The following is a 20,166-nucleotide window of genomic DNA, read 5'->3' as shown; positions in this document are numbered from 1 at the left end:
TATGCAAGAATGTATAAGAGTATGCACAACGGCAACATACAAGGTGAGGAGAATACAGAGGCTCCAGTTTTTGACCAAACAGGTCAGGGTTTTGACTTTCAGCCTGTCAATAAAAACATAAAAAAAATTTTTTTGACCTGGTGCTGAAGAAAAATACAAAATGAGGTCTAAAATAATCGCTTATCTCCACGGTAACCTAACCCTTACAAGACGGTGAAGCCTCACGATGACAGAGTTCCTCACTGTCTTTAAACAATCCTTTGTGATAAATACATGTCCGCACACATAAGCTTACAGGTCGTACGTAACGCACAGCGCGGCGGGCCCTGTGTTTTTGTCAGTCCAGGCGAGTGCTGCATAGATGGAAATTATTCGACGTGGCAGGGTTTTTAAAGGTTCGGGCGGTTCAGATGGCTTGAGCAGCGAAATGATTTTGAGTGTGATGAAAGCTAAAATTGACGGTGGTACAAACACATACTCGCAGCACACTCTCAGACACTCACACCTCAGTCCCAGAAACATATCTGCTGTCACACACACCTCGCTCGCTCTCAAACCCGCCGTGATGGAGATTAATAGCAGCATTTAGAGCCTGCTGAGCTCCACCTGTCAAGGCTAGGGCCCCCAGGGCAGCTCCGGTCTGTGCCTACGAACGAGAGACTGTCCCGGGGCAAGATCTATCACGGAAACCCGCGACAGGCTGGATCTGTGGAGCCTGCCTCCACAGCTGGACCACCGACACAGGGCCATCCATCCAGAATGACAGGCACGCTGAGCAGATCCAACTGGAGCAGACTCGATAGCTGCTGGATGGAGGAGTGTGGGGGTCCGAGGGGACGAGTAATGGCTGCACGGATATAAGGAGGCTGTTCCAGGGTACTGTGTGCACTTTTACGCAAGTCTAAAATACACATATACACAAAAGTAAAGTTGTCATATGTGACATATCCAGATTTAAAGATCCATTCTGCCTGTTCTGTCACTGTATGCATCACTGTGTCACTTCCTTACTTTTGAACTGCCCAGTTCAAGAAGACACCGAGAAAGGAAGCTTTGTGATTAATTAGTCTAAGGGGAGAAATACTGATTTAATGCTAAATGCTAAACTAAAACATTCAGATTTTTACTGTTATTGTTTTCATCAATAAGAACAAAAACCTTGTAGTTGGTGCTCAAAAAGTTCCATAAAAACAAAAACAAAACCCCAAAACATGCCTGATTTAAATTTCACAGTGATAACCTTTAAGGTCGTCTCCTTGTGCATCTCTGAAACACTTTCAGACCAGCTGCAATGTTCAAGCCCAGAGAAGCTGTGTTAGGTCTGAAGAGCAACCTGGAGCATAACTCAAGACTCTTTTCTCAAAATTCATGTGTTCGTGCACCATAAGTTCCTCCCCCAATCCAACCGACTGTAAGCAGCACCAGATTCTACTGTAAGATCCTATAGCCCGATTCGCCTGTCAGGGTTGCCCTACAGGACTTCCATGGACTAATCGAAAGATGGCAGCCCCACTGGGAGAGGACTCCCAGAACTTTTTTGTGTCAACTTTTATTGCTGTAATAAATAAGTCATAAGTAAAAAAGTAACCATACGTTACTTGTTACTTTTTTTCTTCATTGAACAAACCAGCTGCATCTGCACAGCTGGGCTGTTGTGGCAAATACTTTACATTTGTCACTTGTCCAGTTTAACATAACTGAATTGCTAGTTAAGAAGTTTTATTTTGATTTTATTTTGACTGATGTGCCAGTTTGTCAGAGCAGCAGCAAATCTCAATTTTGAAGTTATTTTCCAAGAACATCTCTGACTTTTTAGGAAGAAACGTCCGTCCATTTTCGTAACTGCTTTCCTAATTCTGTCACAGGGTGAAAGGCGGTGTACACCCTGGAAAGGTCACCAGTCTGTCACAGGGCTAACAGAGTGACAGATACACACTCACACTCACTTTCACACCAACGGCCAATTTTGAAGCACAACGATAATCACCTATCGCACAGGTCTTTGGACTTTGAGAGGAAGTCAGAGAAAACCTATAAAGGGAAAACATGCAAACTCCACCCAGAAAAGGCCCCAGCTGGTTGGTGGATTCAAACAGGACCTTCTTGCTGTGTGGTGACTGTGACACCCACTGCACCACTGAAAGGAAACAGCGTAATAAACAAAGCAAAATTGCTGCTTTTTGGGCCAGATTTACTAGCTAGCGCTCAAATTAGCGCAAGTTGGGTTTCTAAAAGTTGGGTTGATTTTTAGACATGTTTTATTTCGATATCAAGCACAAAAAACTACTACATTTTTCGGGGTTAAATTTTCTATAATTCGCGTGTCGGAAATGCCAGTAAATCTGATTTAAATATTCTCCTCTCTGTATTTTATGTCTTGTGGAACGAACTCTCAGAAACATGAATATCTTCATGTTTCTGCTTGAAAAATCAGTTGAAATTCAGAATTTTCACTGAAATCTCACGAGAACTTAGCAGCAGGGAGAATTTCATGGTTTCATCCAATAGTTGAGCTATCACGACCGTTTTGTTACGTATTTCAGGATGTCAGTGAGGCAGTTTGAACTGTTTTGGGGAGAGTTGGATCACATTTGAAGAGGCAGTGAAATCATTTCCGAGGGCCTGTTGACCTGGAGCAGCGTACAGCTGTGTGTCTAAGGCTTTTACTATCTTCGTTTTGAGCTACGAGCGCGCCTGTTACCAAATGCAGTGGTCTGATTGGTCAAATCTGTTTATTCACATGTGAAAATTCAGACAAATCAAGCTTGGTCACAAAAAATGCCTCCAATTCATCCTATGAAATTTTGAAGTCACTGTAAATGGCTGCAATAAGAACAGAAGAGTTAAAGTATTTTTAATGCACTAAACATTTACACAAGTTTTGCGTGTCCGGTGTGTACAGGCCTTTAGACTTCATGTTCTCAACAGGGATTATGGGAAAAAAGGGGGGGCATTTTCTTTAAATAAGTTATAAGGCTAAAAATAATTCCAAATAGGTTTTGTTGTCTCTGTTGAGAAGAATTTCCAGTAGTTGGGTGGCTGTGGTTTGACAGCTGCCTTGACCTGTCAGTCACTTCTATTACAGTATCAACAGCAACACGCCCACGGAGCGCTGCTGGATGCTGACTGTTTGCAGGCCTCTGTGTGGAGACAGAACAATGGTTCTTATTTCTTACACCAGCACTCCTCTTTCAGACATCATTTAGGATTCTTTGCATTTTATTAAGCAGCTACGTCTTCAACCTTTCCTCTCCTTAAAACAAGTTTGTGTTATTGTAGGAAGGGACAGGTTTACACATTTGCAACATTTTATGGTTCCTGATTATTAAATACTTGTGAACTATATTGGATGTACTGACCACGGGGTAAGGACGTGTTGTAATACGGTTCATTTTAAGCTAAGGAGATGACAACAATAGGGCATAATTCTCAGTAAGTGACTGAATATTTGAATGTAGCCTCAACACAAAGGTTTTCTGAGAACTAGTCCTGTGCAATACTGCAAGTGAATACAGTGCCAATGTTGCAGATACAGATACCGATATTTCTGACCTGTAAAGACAGCTTATATGCAGGAAAGCAGTGTGTCATGATTTATGGGATGAATCATCAGCAGTTTGCAAAGTCTTAACACATTTTATCGATCACTAAATCACGCTAATTTTTTATTTTCCACAATAATTAACTAACACAACAAAACACACCTTTCAGCTTCTCGTGTATTTTGAACCTGGATTTTTTGGAGACATGAAATGTGAGCCCTTTGGGTTAACTTCTGTGTTTCATAGTGCATGTTTGAAAAAAACCCCACAAAAAACCCCAACAAAAAACATTCAGTGGGCTGCATATTTAACATAGAGGATAGAAACAAGTATCAATTCTGTTGTTCTAGTAGCAATTGGATACCAATATCAGCATTGGTATCGATACTCTCAATATTTGGATCAATCCATGTACATATACTGAGTTTATGATATACATTCCACAACACAAACAAATTCTGTGAGCTCATATTTCAGCATCACATGAAAACATAACCCTAAATATCATCATAAAATATGCAGAAAACTCTGATCTACAATAATGCCTGAAAAAAATCTAACACCCATAACTTGAGGCGAGTGTTGTGGTGATTTGGTGCCGTATAAATAAAACTGAATTGACAACACAGACTCATAAATAACTGTATAGAGAGGGAAAACACTGAGGTAACCACAGTGGAAGTTGGGCCTGTCAGTCAAACAGTTTGCATCATTTCATTTGTTTCTGTTTGTAACTGGGAGCCTACAGATCCCAGATCGCACATTATCAGGTGACTTTGGAGTAAATCTGTTCGTAATCATCATTTCCCGCTCCCCATATCAAGTAATGAAGCATCTGATAAAGCAGTGGGTGTTCTTTTGCAGTCAGCCGTCCCTCCCTGCACTGACTCTCTAACTAGTGCTTGATATGAAAGATACATGACTTTTTCTTGTCCAATCAGATTACTACTGTAATCTGATTACAAGCCATTTGTGCTCTCCATCCACTGATGCACTTACTGGGGCTTTAGATAAAGAGTTGGTCTGCATATTTTTTCTGTGTCAGTAGCTGGATTTTTGTATTCTGGATCCCATGTAATTAGTTACTCCCCTATCCTGGCATATCACTATCTGGGGCTTTAGATAAAGAGGCAGCGTGGAGAGGCTCTGTTGACGATCAAGCACAGCAACGCTACCGGAGCTGTTGGCTATTAGCATAATTAATGTCATCGCCGTAATGCACTCCAATATGGAGACAGAGCCCTGCCTCGTGCAGAAAGACACAGGCACTTTTCCATCTGTATACAGAGCAGAGCTTTAAAGCAGAAACATATTCACAACCGCAATAACGAACACAAGCTCGACGTGAAAGTGCTGCGTGTGATCTTTGGTGTTTTTGTGACGCCAGCGTTTCACCGTGATGACAAAACCTTTAACAGTCACTCAGTAGTTTCTACAAATCATTTACATCACGTCCCGAGCATTAATGTAAAATCACTGTCACGCTGTGACGTTTTATGTTAAAAGGCGGGCAAGATAGGTTAGATAGAACGTGGGCCTGTGTGTTAAAGATAGCACAGGATGCCTGAGGGGGTGTGACAGCAAACCAGGGCTGCCTGCTCTTTCTATCTCTTGCCCCCCTCCACCACCACCACCACCTCCGTTTTTCTCTTTCTCAACACCTCCCAATTCTTCCTCTCCTCCCTCTCATTCTCTTCTCTGCACCACACAGCCATAAAGCAACTGTAGCTCTGAAGGCGAAGCACAACAGAGCAAGCTGGATCTCTCTCAGATTCCTCTCTGCTCTTAACCATTTCAAATCTCTGGTGCCAAGGACACCGAGCGAGCCTAGAGTGTGAAAAGTAAAGCCACTTAGCGAGGAAAATAAGCATATCACATGGAGCGAGTTGGCGTGGCCGCATTCACATCCGCGAACGTGTCGTTGATTTGACACAATTTTTAAAAATTCGGTGCCAAGTTCTTCTGTTTTTGGCCCTTTTTTTGTACCTACGTTCATAAACCAACCAGCGTTACGTGCAACATTTGTTATCCGTGACCCGCGCTCAAAAATGATTGCATAACGTGGACACATGGCCGATCACTCGTAGCTGTTATCACACCTGCACAAAATGAGCCTTTTGTTTAAAATAGAGAAGCTAGCAACAAGAGTTGTGTGAAATACTCTGCCTTTTGTTTCTGGGCTAAAATTTAAAACAGGGCTCAGGCTGCAGGGTGAAAATATAAATGCTGGAAGAAAACTACGTTTCACTTTTGGTGGAAAACCAAAGATCTGTGTTGTCCAGTGTATTTCTTTTTGCAACAGATGTGTTAGCACCTGAGCAGTGATGGAGGTAGCCATCAGTGGGAAATTCAGTTTGGGTTAACTGAGGCTGTATTGCCACTGATAAGTGTATTTTTTTACATAGAAAGCTTACATAAAGTTTGTTACCTTAGCGACCGAGTTGACTCGGGGTTAGGTTTCAGTTTGGTTCACTGTTGTGCTCTAAACCTTTATCATCCAAGATTCACACAGGACACCAGGACTTATTTTGGTCATTTTGTAATCTCAAAGCTGATTTCTCCATCTGTGGACCTGTGAATGCTTTGTGCTACCATGATCCCAAATCTTCTCTTCCATCTGCAACAGTTTGAATTGTGTTTCTAGCAAAATTGCAATATTAAAAAAAGAGCCTAGACCCGATTCTCTGAATGTGGTATAGGACCTTTAAGCGCTTTTCATAACCTGGCTGGTGTTTCGCTGAATGAGCAAGCATTAGCAACTGTTTGTTTCAGTTATTGGGAGCGCTGTGCTATTCCTGGGCTAGTGTTCTGTTGAGATCAAGTCGAATTAAAAACCACGGTTACATTTATTACTGTGGTTTAACTCGTGTAAAACAGACAGACGAAAAAAAGTGCAACATCTTCCAGGTCTTGGGCACAGGTTACGCTGTTATCTGCAATCCTCATGGCAGACATTTGGAGTCCTCCCAGCAAGGGAAGCGCAGGTGTATTAATGATGCATGCTGGTTTACTACCATGGCTTAATGGGACATGTGGTGGAACTAAACCACCTGTGCTTTCCCAAGTTAAAAAAATATCTGTGAAAAATGCCTTTTGATTTAAATCTCTGATTAATAGTGAACACGACCCTTCGTGTTTTTGTCCTGCATTAGATGAGCTCATTTACAAAGAGAAAAAGGAAAGATGAGGTTTTTTTTCATTTACCTTGCACGTGGTCAAAGGATCGACCAAGACATGATGGTGTCTGGCCAGACATGACCTCATCACCCACATACAGTGTCAATACGTAGATAACCAGGAGAGACATGGGAAATATGAAATCATATTTGAAACTGATATTTTAGACAAAACTATAGATGTGATGTATTTCCTTTGATTGGTTCTACGCTAAGATTTGACCAGAACTGGACAATTTTGTGAGAGCCGTGCCATGAGCTTCTGTTAGATAGGAACAATGACAGTAGTGCTGTTAGTCCAGGATATACACATGGAAAAACCTCATTAAAGAATACATTTTTTTTAGGAAATGCAACAATATTGAGCAAAAAAAATGATGTCAGTGATGTTCTGATGTAATTAAGTTTTAAAAATTAGTGTGTGATGTTGGAGCTTCATCTGCCACCGGATCACCTCTTATGAATGTGATGAAGGGATAATTTAAGATGTTCTGGAGAAATAAGGTGAGATTATTGTATGAGATCAGAGTTAAATGCCATGAAGTCAAACAGCAGGAGAGCTGAGAAAGAAGAGAATACAACATGATGTTATGTCATGGAAAAAAACACATTTAAAATTTGATGATCAAGTGAAAGAAGCAGCTGGAGTTGTGATTTTAAGTTTCACTACACGTCTTTGCTATCTTTGCCATGAAACTGAAAAGAAATAAATATGAGGACAGAATCTACAGGACTTACTGATAACAAGCTCGTCTTCTAATCATTTCTGTGAGGATGAATAACAAAGGTGTGCGACAGGATCAGGCTTCATGGCTCGACCGGTGTGACAACGTGAGGTCACAATCAGGGAGCGGCGCATCACAGTATCCACACTGTGGCACACACACAGTCTCACACACACACACGGTCTCACACGCACACATATACATGAGTAATAGGTAGGTGCAGATTATGACATCAAACCAGACTCAGCAACATGTCGTTTTCTGTCAGATTGATCACAAAGGTGCTGATTTCAAGGCCCGATTCAACGTGCGAACATCGTGTTGCACACAGAGCTTCATGCTTTCTATCCCTCCTTCTCCTAAACGCCCGTCCGGGCCAACGTTGAACAGAGCAGTCGTGCAGCCTCGCTGAATCGTGGGAGAAATCCCACAAATGCAGTGAATCTCCGTCACTCGAATCTGTGGGCTTGATATTGCGTGATTTATGATCACGACCGATTGAACATGCCGTATGTAAAGTGTGTGCGTGTGTGTGCGTGACCCTCTGCAGTGCGAGCGTTTGTGTGCATGTGTCAAAGACGCTTTCGCACGCAGAGACACTTCACAGCTTTTCCTTTTGTATGATCACAAACTCACACTGCAAACTCGCATATGCTTTCCTCTCTCTCTCTCCCTCCACCAAAAACCGCTCTTCCTGCACACATCAAAGACACATTCATGCCAGTTTTCTATCCATCTCTGCTCCCAAACACGGCTGTATAGCAGGGTTTTTTATTATCCCTTTGCAGCCAGTATTTTGAACACAGCAGTGCACCTCCCTAGATTTACAATCAAAAAAGTTAAAACTGACTTTTTTTTTCCTTGTTCTTTTTTTTTTTAGTAGAATCCCAATAACCCCGGCTCTAAAATAAGCCGTGCTGATGCATCACATTGGTTTCCCCTTTGTGATGCAAGGATTTTGGATTTCGCTCCCCATCTACATCTACAAGACTAGTATGGAGAGCAGGAGGGTGATCGCTGAACTGCTCCCCCCACATAGACGTAAGTAAGAAATATGGGTTCATCAGCCTGCCACGGAGATAAACTTAGCTGTGCACCTGGCTGGACCGTGTGTGCCATGTGGAGCCTGTTGTGGCAGTTTGCTAAGTGGGCCAGGCTGCTCTCTGCTGGGACAATTAAAAAGCCATTCTGGCCACACCGGCCATGACGGACCATGAGGGCAGCCCCAAAACCGCGGACGAGGATGCTACATTTGGTAGACAAGCCATCCAAATCACTGCTCAGGAAGAAGCTGCATTCATTTCAGCACACAAAGAAGGAATGATGTCACACAGATAGATAGACAGATAGTGTGGGAATGGATGCAGAGTACATACAGAATAGTGTGGGCATGTGAGCCTATGTGTAGGCATGTGAGTGCAACTGCAGGACTGTGTGAATGTGTGTGTGGGCATGTAGGGATCGATCTGCTTGTGTGCCTGAGCGTGGTGTCGTTGGTGTATATATGTATATATACGTGTGTGTGACTTCTACAGCACAGCTCCAGCTCACCTTCCAAGCAGCAGGTCCTCCAGAGGCCCGAGTGCGTCATCACCTCCTCGTTCTTCTTGCTGGTCTCGTTCTCGTTGTTGCTCTTGATCTTGCAGACGCCGCGCGAGTACAGCCAGTAGTCTGTCCCCACGGCGATGGTCATGAGGCTGAAGGCAGCGAAGGCCCCCACCGTGGTCAGCAGCATCTGAACCCCACGGTCAAACACGCCCATGTTGCCGCATTCCACGAAAGGGGGGCCCCCTTTCCTCTTGATGTACAGGAAGTAAATATTTGTGAGTTTGCGTCGCCACGCCAGCTCGGAAAACGGGGGGTGGGCGGCGTCGGGCGGGCGACGGTGGCGGGGGGCGGCTGGGGGGGCGGGGGAGTTCGGGGAGCTCGGGGGAAATCGTATGGTTGGTTTTTGGGGGGGATCTTCAAAAGGGTGAAAAAATGAAGGGAAGGGTGAAGCTCTGAGGTGGATTTGTGGCTGTTTGACCCAACAGAGCAAGGGGGGTGAGGGGGGGTCAAACAGACTTTGGCAATGACAGCGGAGCCCTCAGCTCTGAAGCTGTTCGAGTCCTCAAACGGCAGTAAGTTGCCCTGCTCTAGAAAAAAAAAAAAGTTGACCTAAAAACACAGGCTTCAAGCAGATCCCACAAGAGACCTGGTCTGGGATCTAGGCCTACTTTGTTGAGTTGGAAGGCCTCTAAACGTCAAACTCTGAAAAAGGCCCAGATCAGGAGAAGATGGAGGATTCTGCTCAGCTTCTCCGGGGCTGTTTTTAGACCTGATTTAGGCTTTCTGAGCCGACTCAAACAGTTACACGTATTACAATCCTCACAGCTTCAACGGTGATGTGATGTGCATGGGAGCGCTTGATTTTTTGTGAAAAATATATATATTTATATATATATTTTTTCCACTCACAGAGTCTGTCACACACAGCCTACACTGTCATTCTCCTGCTCTCTCGCAGACACACACACACAACACACTCGCTCGCAGACTTAAACTTTCACACACCTGTGCATGGACGAGCACCCGCATGCATGCAGGGTGAATTAATTCATACTGAAGAGGAATGAAGAAACATAGGGGGGTGGCTGGGTGAGGGTGGGTGGAGTGTTGTTAAGACTAACACAGTTGGCGGCCTGATTTCTTTAAAACACTCCCCGAAGAAGGCAAAGCACAGATCTCTAATTAACGATGACACAATTCAGTGATGGCTAGCTCAGTGTGAACCCAGGTGGATCAGTGAATCATGGAGGTACATGTCAAGCACTTCTGACAAATCAGGCTGAGCACATGTATTCTGATGGGAGACAGGCAAGACAGACAGGCAGGCAGGGCCCGGGATATGTTAGGGAAATTAGGACTAAATGTACCAAAAGGAATGAGAGGACAGACTCAAACCAGCAGAACCGAGCACTTCACCCACCCACCCCCACCACACACACACACACACACACACACACACACACACACACACCTCCAAATCAAGGACAGAATGATAAATACTGCCAAATATCAGCCAGTGCCATGACTGCCATAAAAACCAGCCATTCCTTAGAAGAGAGGATGGAGAATTTAAAATCAAATAAATAAATAAACCAACCAGGGACGATCAACCCCCCTCCTCCTGCCCCCCTCTTTCTCCAAATAATAGGAATAAAAATCAAGCAAAGAAGAAGAAGAGGAACAACATCAAGTTGTGCAAATCAAACGACAGCCTGCTTAGTTTTCCTTTTTCCTAAAATTCTGGTCCCCAGTTTCCATATGTGGTCCCTAGACCTTTCTCCGGCAACAGTGGAATTCTGCTACAGGGGGACACGGGCAGCGGTACCGACGGCACACCGCGGAGAGAGGGGCGCATCCAGGCGGAGAGGCCGAGCATCACCGGTCACACAGCCGGTCGCAGGCAGGAGGAGGACAAGGAGGGATGAACGAAGCTTCCCGGAGCGTCAGAGCCTCTGCCTCCCGCATCCAAACGGTCCTTAAACGGTTATATCACGGTCAGCCGGAGAACAGCGAGGGCACACAGACACACACACACACAGCCGTTTACTGTCATCACATGAAAAAAGATCGGAAATCATCAAAAAAAAGCAGCAATAATTTTATGGCAAGGCTGTCGGGCGTGAGGAGGTGGTGGGGGGTGGGCAGTGTGCGCAAAAAAGGAAGAGGCAAATTTCAAGCCGAGCAACACATCAATCCTCGGTTCCCTCGGTTTCCTTCTTCGCAGCGCCGAGATAGAAGTGGAGAGAGGAGAAGAAGAAGAGGAGGAGGAGGAGGGGGTGGATGATGGTTAGGAGCATAGGATGAAAAAAAATCGACACAACCAGAAAGCGAGAGAGAGGGGGGGATGTTCCGTGCGCAGCAGCAGCAGCACTTTACGCAAAAACAAGCGCACTGCAAAAAAAGGAAGAAAAAAACATGCCCTTTACCCACGTCAGTACATCCATCAGTTTATTATTTGTCTGAAGCAGTGAGAAAGCATGTGCATGTTCCATCAACTCGTTTCTAGAAAGCTTTTCTTTGCACTTCTCTAAGGTTGGGCAACTTTATTTGTAAAACGGCGACAGGCCAGCGCTTTAATGACGGTAAGAATCGGACATGACACTGAAAGTGTGCTAAGGAGCATGAGTTTAAAACAAAGGTCAGAAAAATTAGCTGGTGTAGGATAAAACGATAAAAAGTAGATTTTAAAAAGTAGATATAGTCAAGTGTGGTAATAATGAAACATATTTGAGTTGTAAGTTGTAAATTTAATGAAGCAACATAATAATAATAATGATAATAATAATAATAATAATAATGATAACAATAATAACAATAATATTAATAATAATAATAATAATAATGATGCGCAATCTGGAGAAGCAGACAGTTTCTTCCCAGATACCAAAAAATAAAGCGTGAACTAGACACGCATGTAGAAGCCACGTTACCAGCAGGGGGAGATATTTAAAGCTAAGAGTTCGGTTGTGAGCAAAAAAACAGACAAAGTACATCCCAGGATCCTTAATCGCTATAAACGATTAAGCTAGGTGGCTAATATGTATTTATATGTAATTACGTGTTCATCATGTCTGTTTAAATCTTTCCGCGTGATTATTTTCATGTTGGTTTTAAATAAAATATCTCCCTCTGCTGTTACTGCAACTTCTGCATGCATGTCCATGTCACGGCGGCCGAGTGATGTCAGTTTGAAATAACTTATTACTGAAGTAAGATTTCTTTCCGTTTTGGCTGAAATCCCCCAAATATGTAAAGTCTTTGATTTCACTGATAGCAGGGACACTGTTAAAGTAACAAATGACAATGAATTACAAAAGCAGTCTGTAGCAGTGTTTTTTTAGCATACACTCGGGGTCAGATACAGCTTTCTGTTAATTCACAGAAAATGTCCTTTAAAAAAAAAATTGTTACTGTTCTTTTTTTTCTTTTTTTCAGCCATATTGTAAAAATGTGTTAAAATGAATTGAAAAAATGCATGCTCTCCTCCACGTTTTCTAAAGCCATCCAGTGGGCGTCCATTGAAGTCTTTGCCATGCTAATTCTGGTCCCCGGACCTCATGTTTGACACCCGTGGTTGAGTCGCATCACAGTGGCTCTATTTCATCAGGCAGCGTATATTTGTGTGTTTTTATTGTTTTTAATCCAAGTCCGTGTCCTTGCAGAACCAAAAGCCTCCAGTTACTGCAGAAGTGCTGCTGTGATGTGACCTCCACCTTCTAGCCTTTTCTCTGAGCAGGGGAAGTAAGAAAAAAAAAATCTGACAGGGATCAATAAAGTGTCACATTATTATCATCATCAGTGCATTATTATTATTATTTTCCAGTGAGCTGGTGTGTGCATTCATTTCCTGGGGAGAGGCAGATACGAGACACAAATGATGAAAGGGGCGAGCAGAGTGTGTAAAACACCTGAGCGAGCAGTTAAGAGCTTGGATGGTTTCTACAGAAATAGATTGGTTAGGTTGTAAAACTCACTGATCCATGGTCAGTATGTCTGACTCTATCATATGTTTCACATCCCCTCGCCTTGCAGAAACTACAGTGATTCTAATGCTGTCAGAGCCACTCGTATATACATCATGTTATATGTAGACGCACGTTTAAAATACCCTAACGTAAGTAGTTTTTCAACACAGCTAATGAAAGCTTTAAAGGCAAAATAGTTATGAGGAATTCCTGAAAAATAGGTGGCTGAAGGCCACGTATAGCAAGTGGAAATACAGTGCAGTACGTGGAATCATAGTAAACATATCTAATGTTTTGCATCATTCCTGTTTGTTTTATATTATCCACCTAAATATGGAACGTTTCAATAGGAACATCTGTGGCTTCTGCTGCCTCATCGTGGTGCTGAAATGGACAGCTCCTCCAGTGACTCCACAAGCACGGCAACTGTCTCCCTCTTGTGATAGGCTGCACTGTATCCACATGGTATTTTCATGGGTACTGCTAGTAAATAGACACAGATTCATGTGTACACACACACAGACACACATACAAAGAAAAAAAACTGAGTGTTGCCTGGAGGCAGCAGGAGTTTTGTTCCTCTGAGGAGGCGAAGGAACGGATGCTTCTCTTCCTGGGCAGGATTTTCTTCAAAAGGCGATGTTTAATCTCAAAACTGATTAACTGATTAAAGTGAAGAGAATCCGTATCTTCGGATTCACTTGGATTTCATTGGATTGGACATTATTTCTCAATGCTAGATTGAAAAGGCATCGCACAGAACATCATGACCCACACTAAGATGAAGCTGATGATGTCAGCAGTATTGTTTTTTTCTAACTTTGGAAAGTTTATGAACTTAAGGGGTGCAATACACAGACACACATATCTGCTAATTACTGCCATGTACGAAGCTAATAAAACAAAAGAATCTCACTTGCCAGAACTGGAAACACCAACTTTTGGGACAGGCTGTACCACACAGCAGCACATAATATCAGATCGTTAAAATAAATAAAATGCTCCAAAAAGCACAGAGAGCACAAACACATTAGTGAGGTGGGGTTCATGGACTCTAATTTAGCAGAGTTGAGGCCCAGCAGATTTCTATTAGCTAAAAGCTGCCAGTGTCGAACACCTGCCAATCAATGCTATTATCCAGATGGATGAGTTAGAAAAACAAAAATAAAAACTCTCCCATTGTGCACTGTAATGAAGAGGAAAACTATCAATAAAGGCCAAATTAGTTTTTTGCACAAGGCTGTAAATATGCTTCTTTAATCATCTGATTTGGGGGATTTCAAAATGTTCATATTTGCAGCAGAACAACCATCATCTATCCATCCATTCATTTTCTGTTGCTTATTTAATTAGGGTCACCATGGTGGATGGAGCCTATCCCAGCTGCCGTAGGGTGAAAGGAGTGCACCCTAAATAGGTTGGCAGTCTGTCCCAGGGCTAACACACAGAGACTAGGGATGAGAATCAAGAACTGCTTCTTGCAGAAAACCAGTTCCCAGTAGTCCAGTTCTTTGGAATTGTTAGTCTACCTGCCTATCGATCCCGCTTATTGGTTCTTGCATTCGCCCTACAATCAGCGGATTTCAGTACGCATGTCAGAGGAAAATAGTGACGCAGTCCAGAGCATGGATATGAACATTTATTTTTACTGCAAAAAAGGACAAGATAATTGGTAAAGTTGAAATCTGCATCCAGGATGGAAACAGCTGCAACATGTTGCTAACACAACTTTGGTTCTTTGCATGCATCTGCACAGACAGCATGCTAACACTAAGCTAGCCAACAACCCAGAGAGAAAGCTGAGTGCAGCAGCCAGACCCCAAACTTCGACAGATAACAAGCAGATGAACAGTCGGGCTGCAGCCCCCCTTTCTCTCTGTTCATGTCTCTAAAGCAGAATCACTGTGGTGATCGCTGTTTTGTGCTGGTTTTCATCTTTGCTTTGTGCGGTTAGCTTTGCATTCTACTCAGAGAAAGATCTTAGAGATGTGTGTCCTCATTAGGCATTTGTGTTGGTGTGTGGGGTTGTAGCCTCAGGTTTCTATTGTTGATTGGTGATTATGAGACAGTGTGCTTCAGATATTTTACAGAGTAACATGAGAGGAATGTAACGAGTATGTCATATACCAACTGCATGTCTTTGGCCAGTGGGAGGAAACCAGGGTACCCAAAGCGAACCCACGCAGACACACAAAATTTCCTCCACCATGAATCTTCAGGGGATGAGTTTCTACCCGTCAGCCATGTTTGTCAACATATTGATACCACAGGTGCATCTTCTTAAATTCTCGGATGAGCTCTAAGCTCAGTGATCTCACCCTCAAGGTCAAGGTCAGAGGTCAAGTTTTCTGAAAATCAATAACTCCCGTAGGAAGTCACCGAAGATTTTTATACCATACTGTAGGTTTATCAAGGCATAATTTTACATAATTAACATGTTTAAAGTATATGAGAACTTACAGCTATATACATTATGTACATTATTAGGGGCGCAGAGTGACATGTTGGTCCTGACTAGCCCTCTACCTGTCTGCTAAAATGGACCTCAGGTAATGTTTAACTGAACCTCACAACCGTCTCCAGTGTTACCATAGTGATTTACTGCATATAATATGGCTTCCCATGTGGTTTATTGGAGAAACAAACTGATGCAAGAAGCCTGTTTCAACACACCCATGCAGTCAATGAATGCTGGTTTCTAACCAGAATTTTCTGAACTTTCAGATGGATACAGCTGAGCTATGTGGTGCAAAGGCCAGCTCACAGAGTGCCATATGCAACATTTCATGATTTGTACGTAAGACTTTTTATAGTGACCCTTCTATATGTAGAGTTATTTGCTGCAGCGTTAGCTAAAAGGACTGTAACCGGTTTAAAGCCTGAAAGAGGCATTTAAAAGATTAGTGTGAATGTATATACAGTGTAGCAAATGGTTCCACCTATATATACATTTCTACATATATCCAGCATGTTTCAGGTGATGCCAGAGACACACTACTGCAGAAGAAACTTGGAGCAATGGTCTTTGACACGGTTCCAGTATTTTGAAATTATAATAAGCTGCCTGTTGGGGATTCTCAAATTAAATGTCAAAACTTCAGACGCTGAAAGGCCATACACTGCAGCACTAGTCAGATCTGGATGTAATGAGGGAAGCTCTACCTTCTTGCTGATCCCCCTGCAGCTGCCTGCACCATTTGTGGGTGATGACATGCACAGTATGCTTCTTTTGTCTTTCTCCACAGACAGTCCATAGAGTATGTGCTCCTGTCAAAGTCTACAGCTTTAGTATGCATGCAACAGTGCCGGCGCCCCATGTTAGCTTATGTTCTACTCTGGAAATCCACTGCATTATTATACCTCTGATTTACTATGAAGTAAACAAACAACACGTTACATAGCTGTTTGAGAGCCTGGGTTGTTTTTTCACCTTTGCCTTTTACCAAAGCAAACCAGCTGCTGGGTTTAGCTTCATAATCTGTACAATCTACATATGAACGGTTTGAAGAAAAAAACAACAAATGACTGAACCGCTGGTATTACCAGGATTTCTGAACCGATTACTCACATAATCTGGTCTGATGTTCATCCAAGTTAGAGTTACAGACAAACATAATGTACCTGATTGTCTATGTGTCGGTACAAGTGACACAAATAGTTATACACCAACCAGGCATAACATTATGTGGCTGACAGGTGAAGTGAATAACACTGATTATCTCTTCATCATGGCACCTGTTAGCGGGTGGGATATATTAGGGAGCGAGAAATCATTTTCTCCTTAAAGTTGATGAGTTAGAAGCAGGAAAAATTATCAAACATAATGATTTGCACAAGTTTTACCTTGGCCAGATTGTGATGGTTAGATGACTGGGTCCAAAACTGCAGTTCTTGCGGGGTGTTCTCGCTCTGCAGTGGTCAGTATCTATCAAAAGTGGTCCAAGAAAATAACTCCGACAAACTAGCGTAATGGTCGAGAATGGCCAAGGCTCACTGATGATGTGTGGAGTGAAGGCTGGCCCGTGTGGTCCAATCCAACAGATGAGCTTCTGTATGTGAAACTGCCAAAAAAAATCAATGCTGGTTCTGCTAAAACAGTGCCAGAATACACAAAGTATCACAGTTTGTTATGGGGCTGCATAGCTACGATCGGTCAGGGTGCCCATGGTGACCCTTGACCACCTGAAACTGCTAACACACATCAGAACTAGATCAACGAGCAATGGAAGAAGGGGGCCTGGTCTGATGAATCACATCTTCTTTTAAATGAGCATTGCTTACCCGGGGAACACGTGGCACCAGGATGCACTATGGGAAGAAGGCAATCCAGCAGAAGCAGTGTGATGCTTTGGGCAATGTTCTGATAGGAAATCTGGGTGCTGACATCCATTCGGACGTTCCTTTGACACCAGCTACTTAAAAACTGTTACAGCATTGCTGTACATTTTCATGGAAACAGTATTCCCTAATGGCAGTGGCCTCTTTCAGTAGGATAATGCTCCCTGCCAAAAAGCAAACGTGGTTCAGGAATGGTTTGAGGAGCAGAACAACGAGTTTGAGGTGTTGACTCGGCCTACAACTTTCCCAGATCTCAATCCAATCAAGCATCTGCAGGAAGTGCTGGACAGACCTCAGGCCTACCTCGCAACTTCCAATATTTAAAGGATCTGTTGCTAACATTTTGGTGCCAGGTATCACAGCACACCTTCAGGGATCTAATGGAATTCATACCTCAACAGGTCAGGGCTGTTTTGACATCAAGCGGGACCAACACAATATTCAGCAGATGGTCATAATGTTATGACTGATCAGTGTAATCAATATCATATCGATACTGAACACACGGGATAATAACTGTTCAGGATCAGCTTCAACAGTGACAACCCCCATTAGGGCATTTCCTTGAGTAGCTTGTGTTTATTAATGGCGTTAGGTGCTTCCTAACTATCACATTCACATGTCAGTGGATGCAACTGTAAGGTTTAGTATCTTGCTTAAGGACTATTTGATATGCAGACTGGAGTAGTCATGGATCGAACCACAGAACTTTGCATAAGTAGATAACCAGCTCTACCTCCTGAGCTGCAGCTGCCCATCAGTAGTCTTGATTAAACAGCTGCCTCCAAGCCAGTGCATCTAAATGTGTCTATGGTAAAGACTCTGACATTTCCAAACCACAACCGTTTTTCCTTTTTCCAAAAATTCTGTTGTTGATTTGCTTGTGTACTTTGTGTCACTGCATATTTGCATCAACCAGATTCTCCTAAGCTTCAGGTCATGGACTGCTGACCTGACATTCACCTGTAAAATGTCTGGATACGATCTTTAATTAACCGTTTCTATGACAATCTAGGCCCTGAGGTAACGAAGCAGCACCAAACCACAATGCTCCATGCTTCAAAGTGGTTTCCTTCACAGTGTCTTTAAAGTTACATCATCATTATTTTTTTTCCCTATTTTTAAACACAGTTTTTAGATTTTCTTTGGTCTAGATTTTTATGCTTTTGCAATTCTGTTACCACTGGGTTCTTTTTCCCTCTTCGAGGGTCTTATGCCGCTAGTCTGCTGTGATCTTTGATTCTCCATGTGTGGATAGTAGCAGCAATATTGAGGGGCACTTCTAATTATCCACACTTCCAATATGACTGACCGAAAGTGGCTTTTGGAAAAGTCGTTAGCAAAACTTACTTTTTTTCAGCCTGCACTGTGACTTTTCTGTAAGTATTAAAGCCAACTCACATTTATCTGCAACTATGTCACAAAACACACTTTGATTAATTACTGCAGAAATTCTGATGTATGTTTTGATATAACTGACATTCTTAAATTGTATTAAGGAACAAAGCTGTGTACATTTAGGGGCATGGTTGCTTTGAGTGAAAGGTTGAGCTACAGCAATCCTGTTAATATGCAAATTTCTTCTTGCACTTGTACAAAACATAGTTCCTAAAATGTCAAACCACGCCTTTAACTACTAAATGTAAAAATTTAATTCATAGCAGGACTATAAGTGTTATGTGGTTATTGATATCTTGTCCTTTTCCACAGTGCGTCTTTTGTCATGACATGGCCGCCCCTCCCTGATCCTGGTCTGCTGGAGGTTTCTTCCTGTTTAAAGGGAGTTTTACTTTCTCACTGTTGCCAAGTACTTGCTCATAGGGGGTCATCTGATAGTTGGGGTTTTCTCTGTATTATTGCAGTGTCTTTACCTTGCCTTACAATATAACTACTGTTGTTGTGATTTGATGCTATAGAAATAAAACTGAATTGAACTGAAATTGCTCAGCATCAACGTAACATCAAACATACGTGGTATCTGGCTGTGACTGCGATTTAGTTTATTTCCATTCTTTAAATTATGTTACAACAATCACTGCAGTCTAATCTCTATTGGGTTAAAGTTAGCCTCGGAGGCCACTGTTAATAATATAATACTGTGCAAAAAAAATTGTGATTTGTTAAATTAAGGCATGTAACTTTCCTGACCCATTCAGAAAGAACAGCAAGGTATTATGGTATTGCACTTTCAATCATTCTGAAAGAATAGAATGAGCATTACCTCATTTGGTGACGCAAATCCTAATGCCTAATAACAGCTGGTACACTGACTGAATTACAATAAGAGTGACAAACAAAATTTGAGCGATCCAGAGCAACCCACAGAGTGACGAGTATGAACGGTTTCCAAATTAAAGACAAAAAATCTCCAAACAAGAGATAAGAGTGGGAGGAAGAAAGTGAGGGAAAGTGATACAGAGGGATAGAGACTAGAGGCACAGAGCGAGCAGTCTGCCATGTTGGCCGCCCTCCCTCCTCCTCCTCTGGGGTCTAGAGGACATGTTTAACATTCCACTCTACTCCTCCTCCTCTCCTCTCATCCAGCCACAGCCTCAAGTCCCTGCTGCACTCGGGTTACTGATGGCCAGAGACGAGAGGAGCGGCACAGAAAATCCCTTAATCATGACCAGCACGGCATTGTTACTGCATTGTTGTTGCTGCATCTCATGAACCCTCTCTGCACAGGCAACAGCCGACTCCAGTTTGGCATTTTCATCTTAAAAGACCTTTAGATCAAAGCTTGTTCTGTCAAGCAACGGATTCAATGCGGCACCAAATATCCAGCATAAATCTAAAGATTTGTCCCCAATAGGCTTTTGCCAGTTAATGAAGACTGTGTTTTGTGTACATGTGTGTGTCTTCCGATTCTGGA

At 42.7% G+C, this 20,166-nt stretch overlaps 1 protein-coding gene across 1 annotated transcript in view; it reads right to left on the bottom strand.

The window, feature by feature from the left end:
* The window catches only part of LOC116329151 (voltage-dependent calcium channel gamma-2 subunit-like), a 67,348-nt gene extending 58,077 nt beyond the window's left edge, over positions 1 to 9,271 (bottom strand). The window contains exon 1 of the mRNA XM_031751124.2: positions 8,995 to 9,271. Coding sequence (XP_031606984.1) covers positions 8,995 to 9,205 — 211 coding nt within the window. The 5' untranslated portion in view covers positions 9,206 to 9,271. The remainder of the gene's footprint in view (positions 1 to 8,994) is intronic.
* Between the last annotated feature and the right edge of the window lie 10,895 nt (positions 9,272 to 20,166).

This window comes from Oreochromis aureus, linkage group 6 (assembly GCF_013358895.1).
Source record: "Oreochromis aureus strain Israel breed Guangdong linkage group 6, ZZ_aureus, whole genome shotgun sequence".
Classification (NCBI taxonomy): domain Eukaryota; kingdom Metazoa; phylum Chordata; class Actinopteri; order Cichliformes; family Cichlidae; genus Oreochromis; species Oreochromis aureus.
The sequence above is the reverse complement of the archived record's forward strand: the minus strand, read 5'-3'. Positions and strand labels throughout refer to the sequence as shown.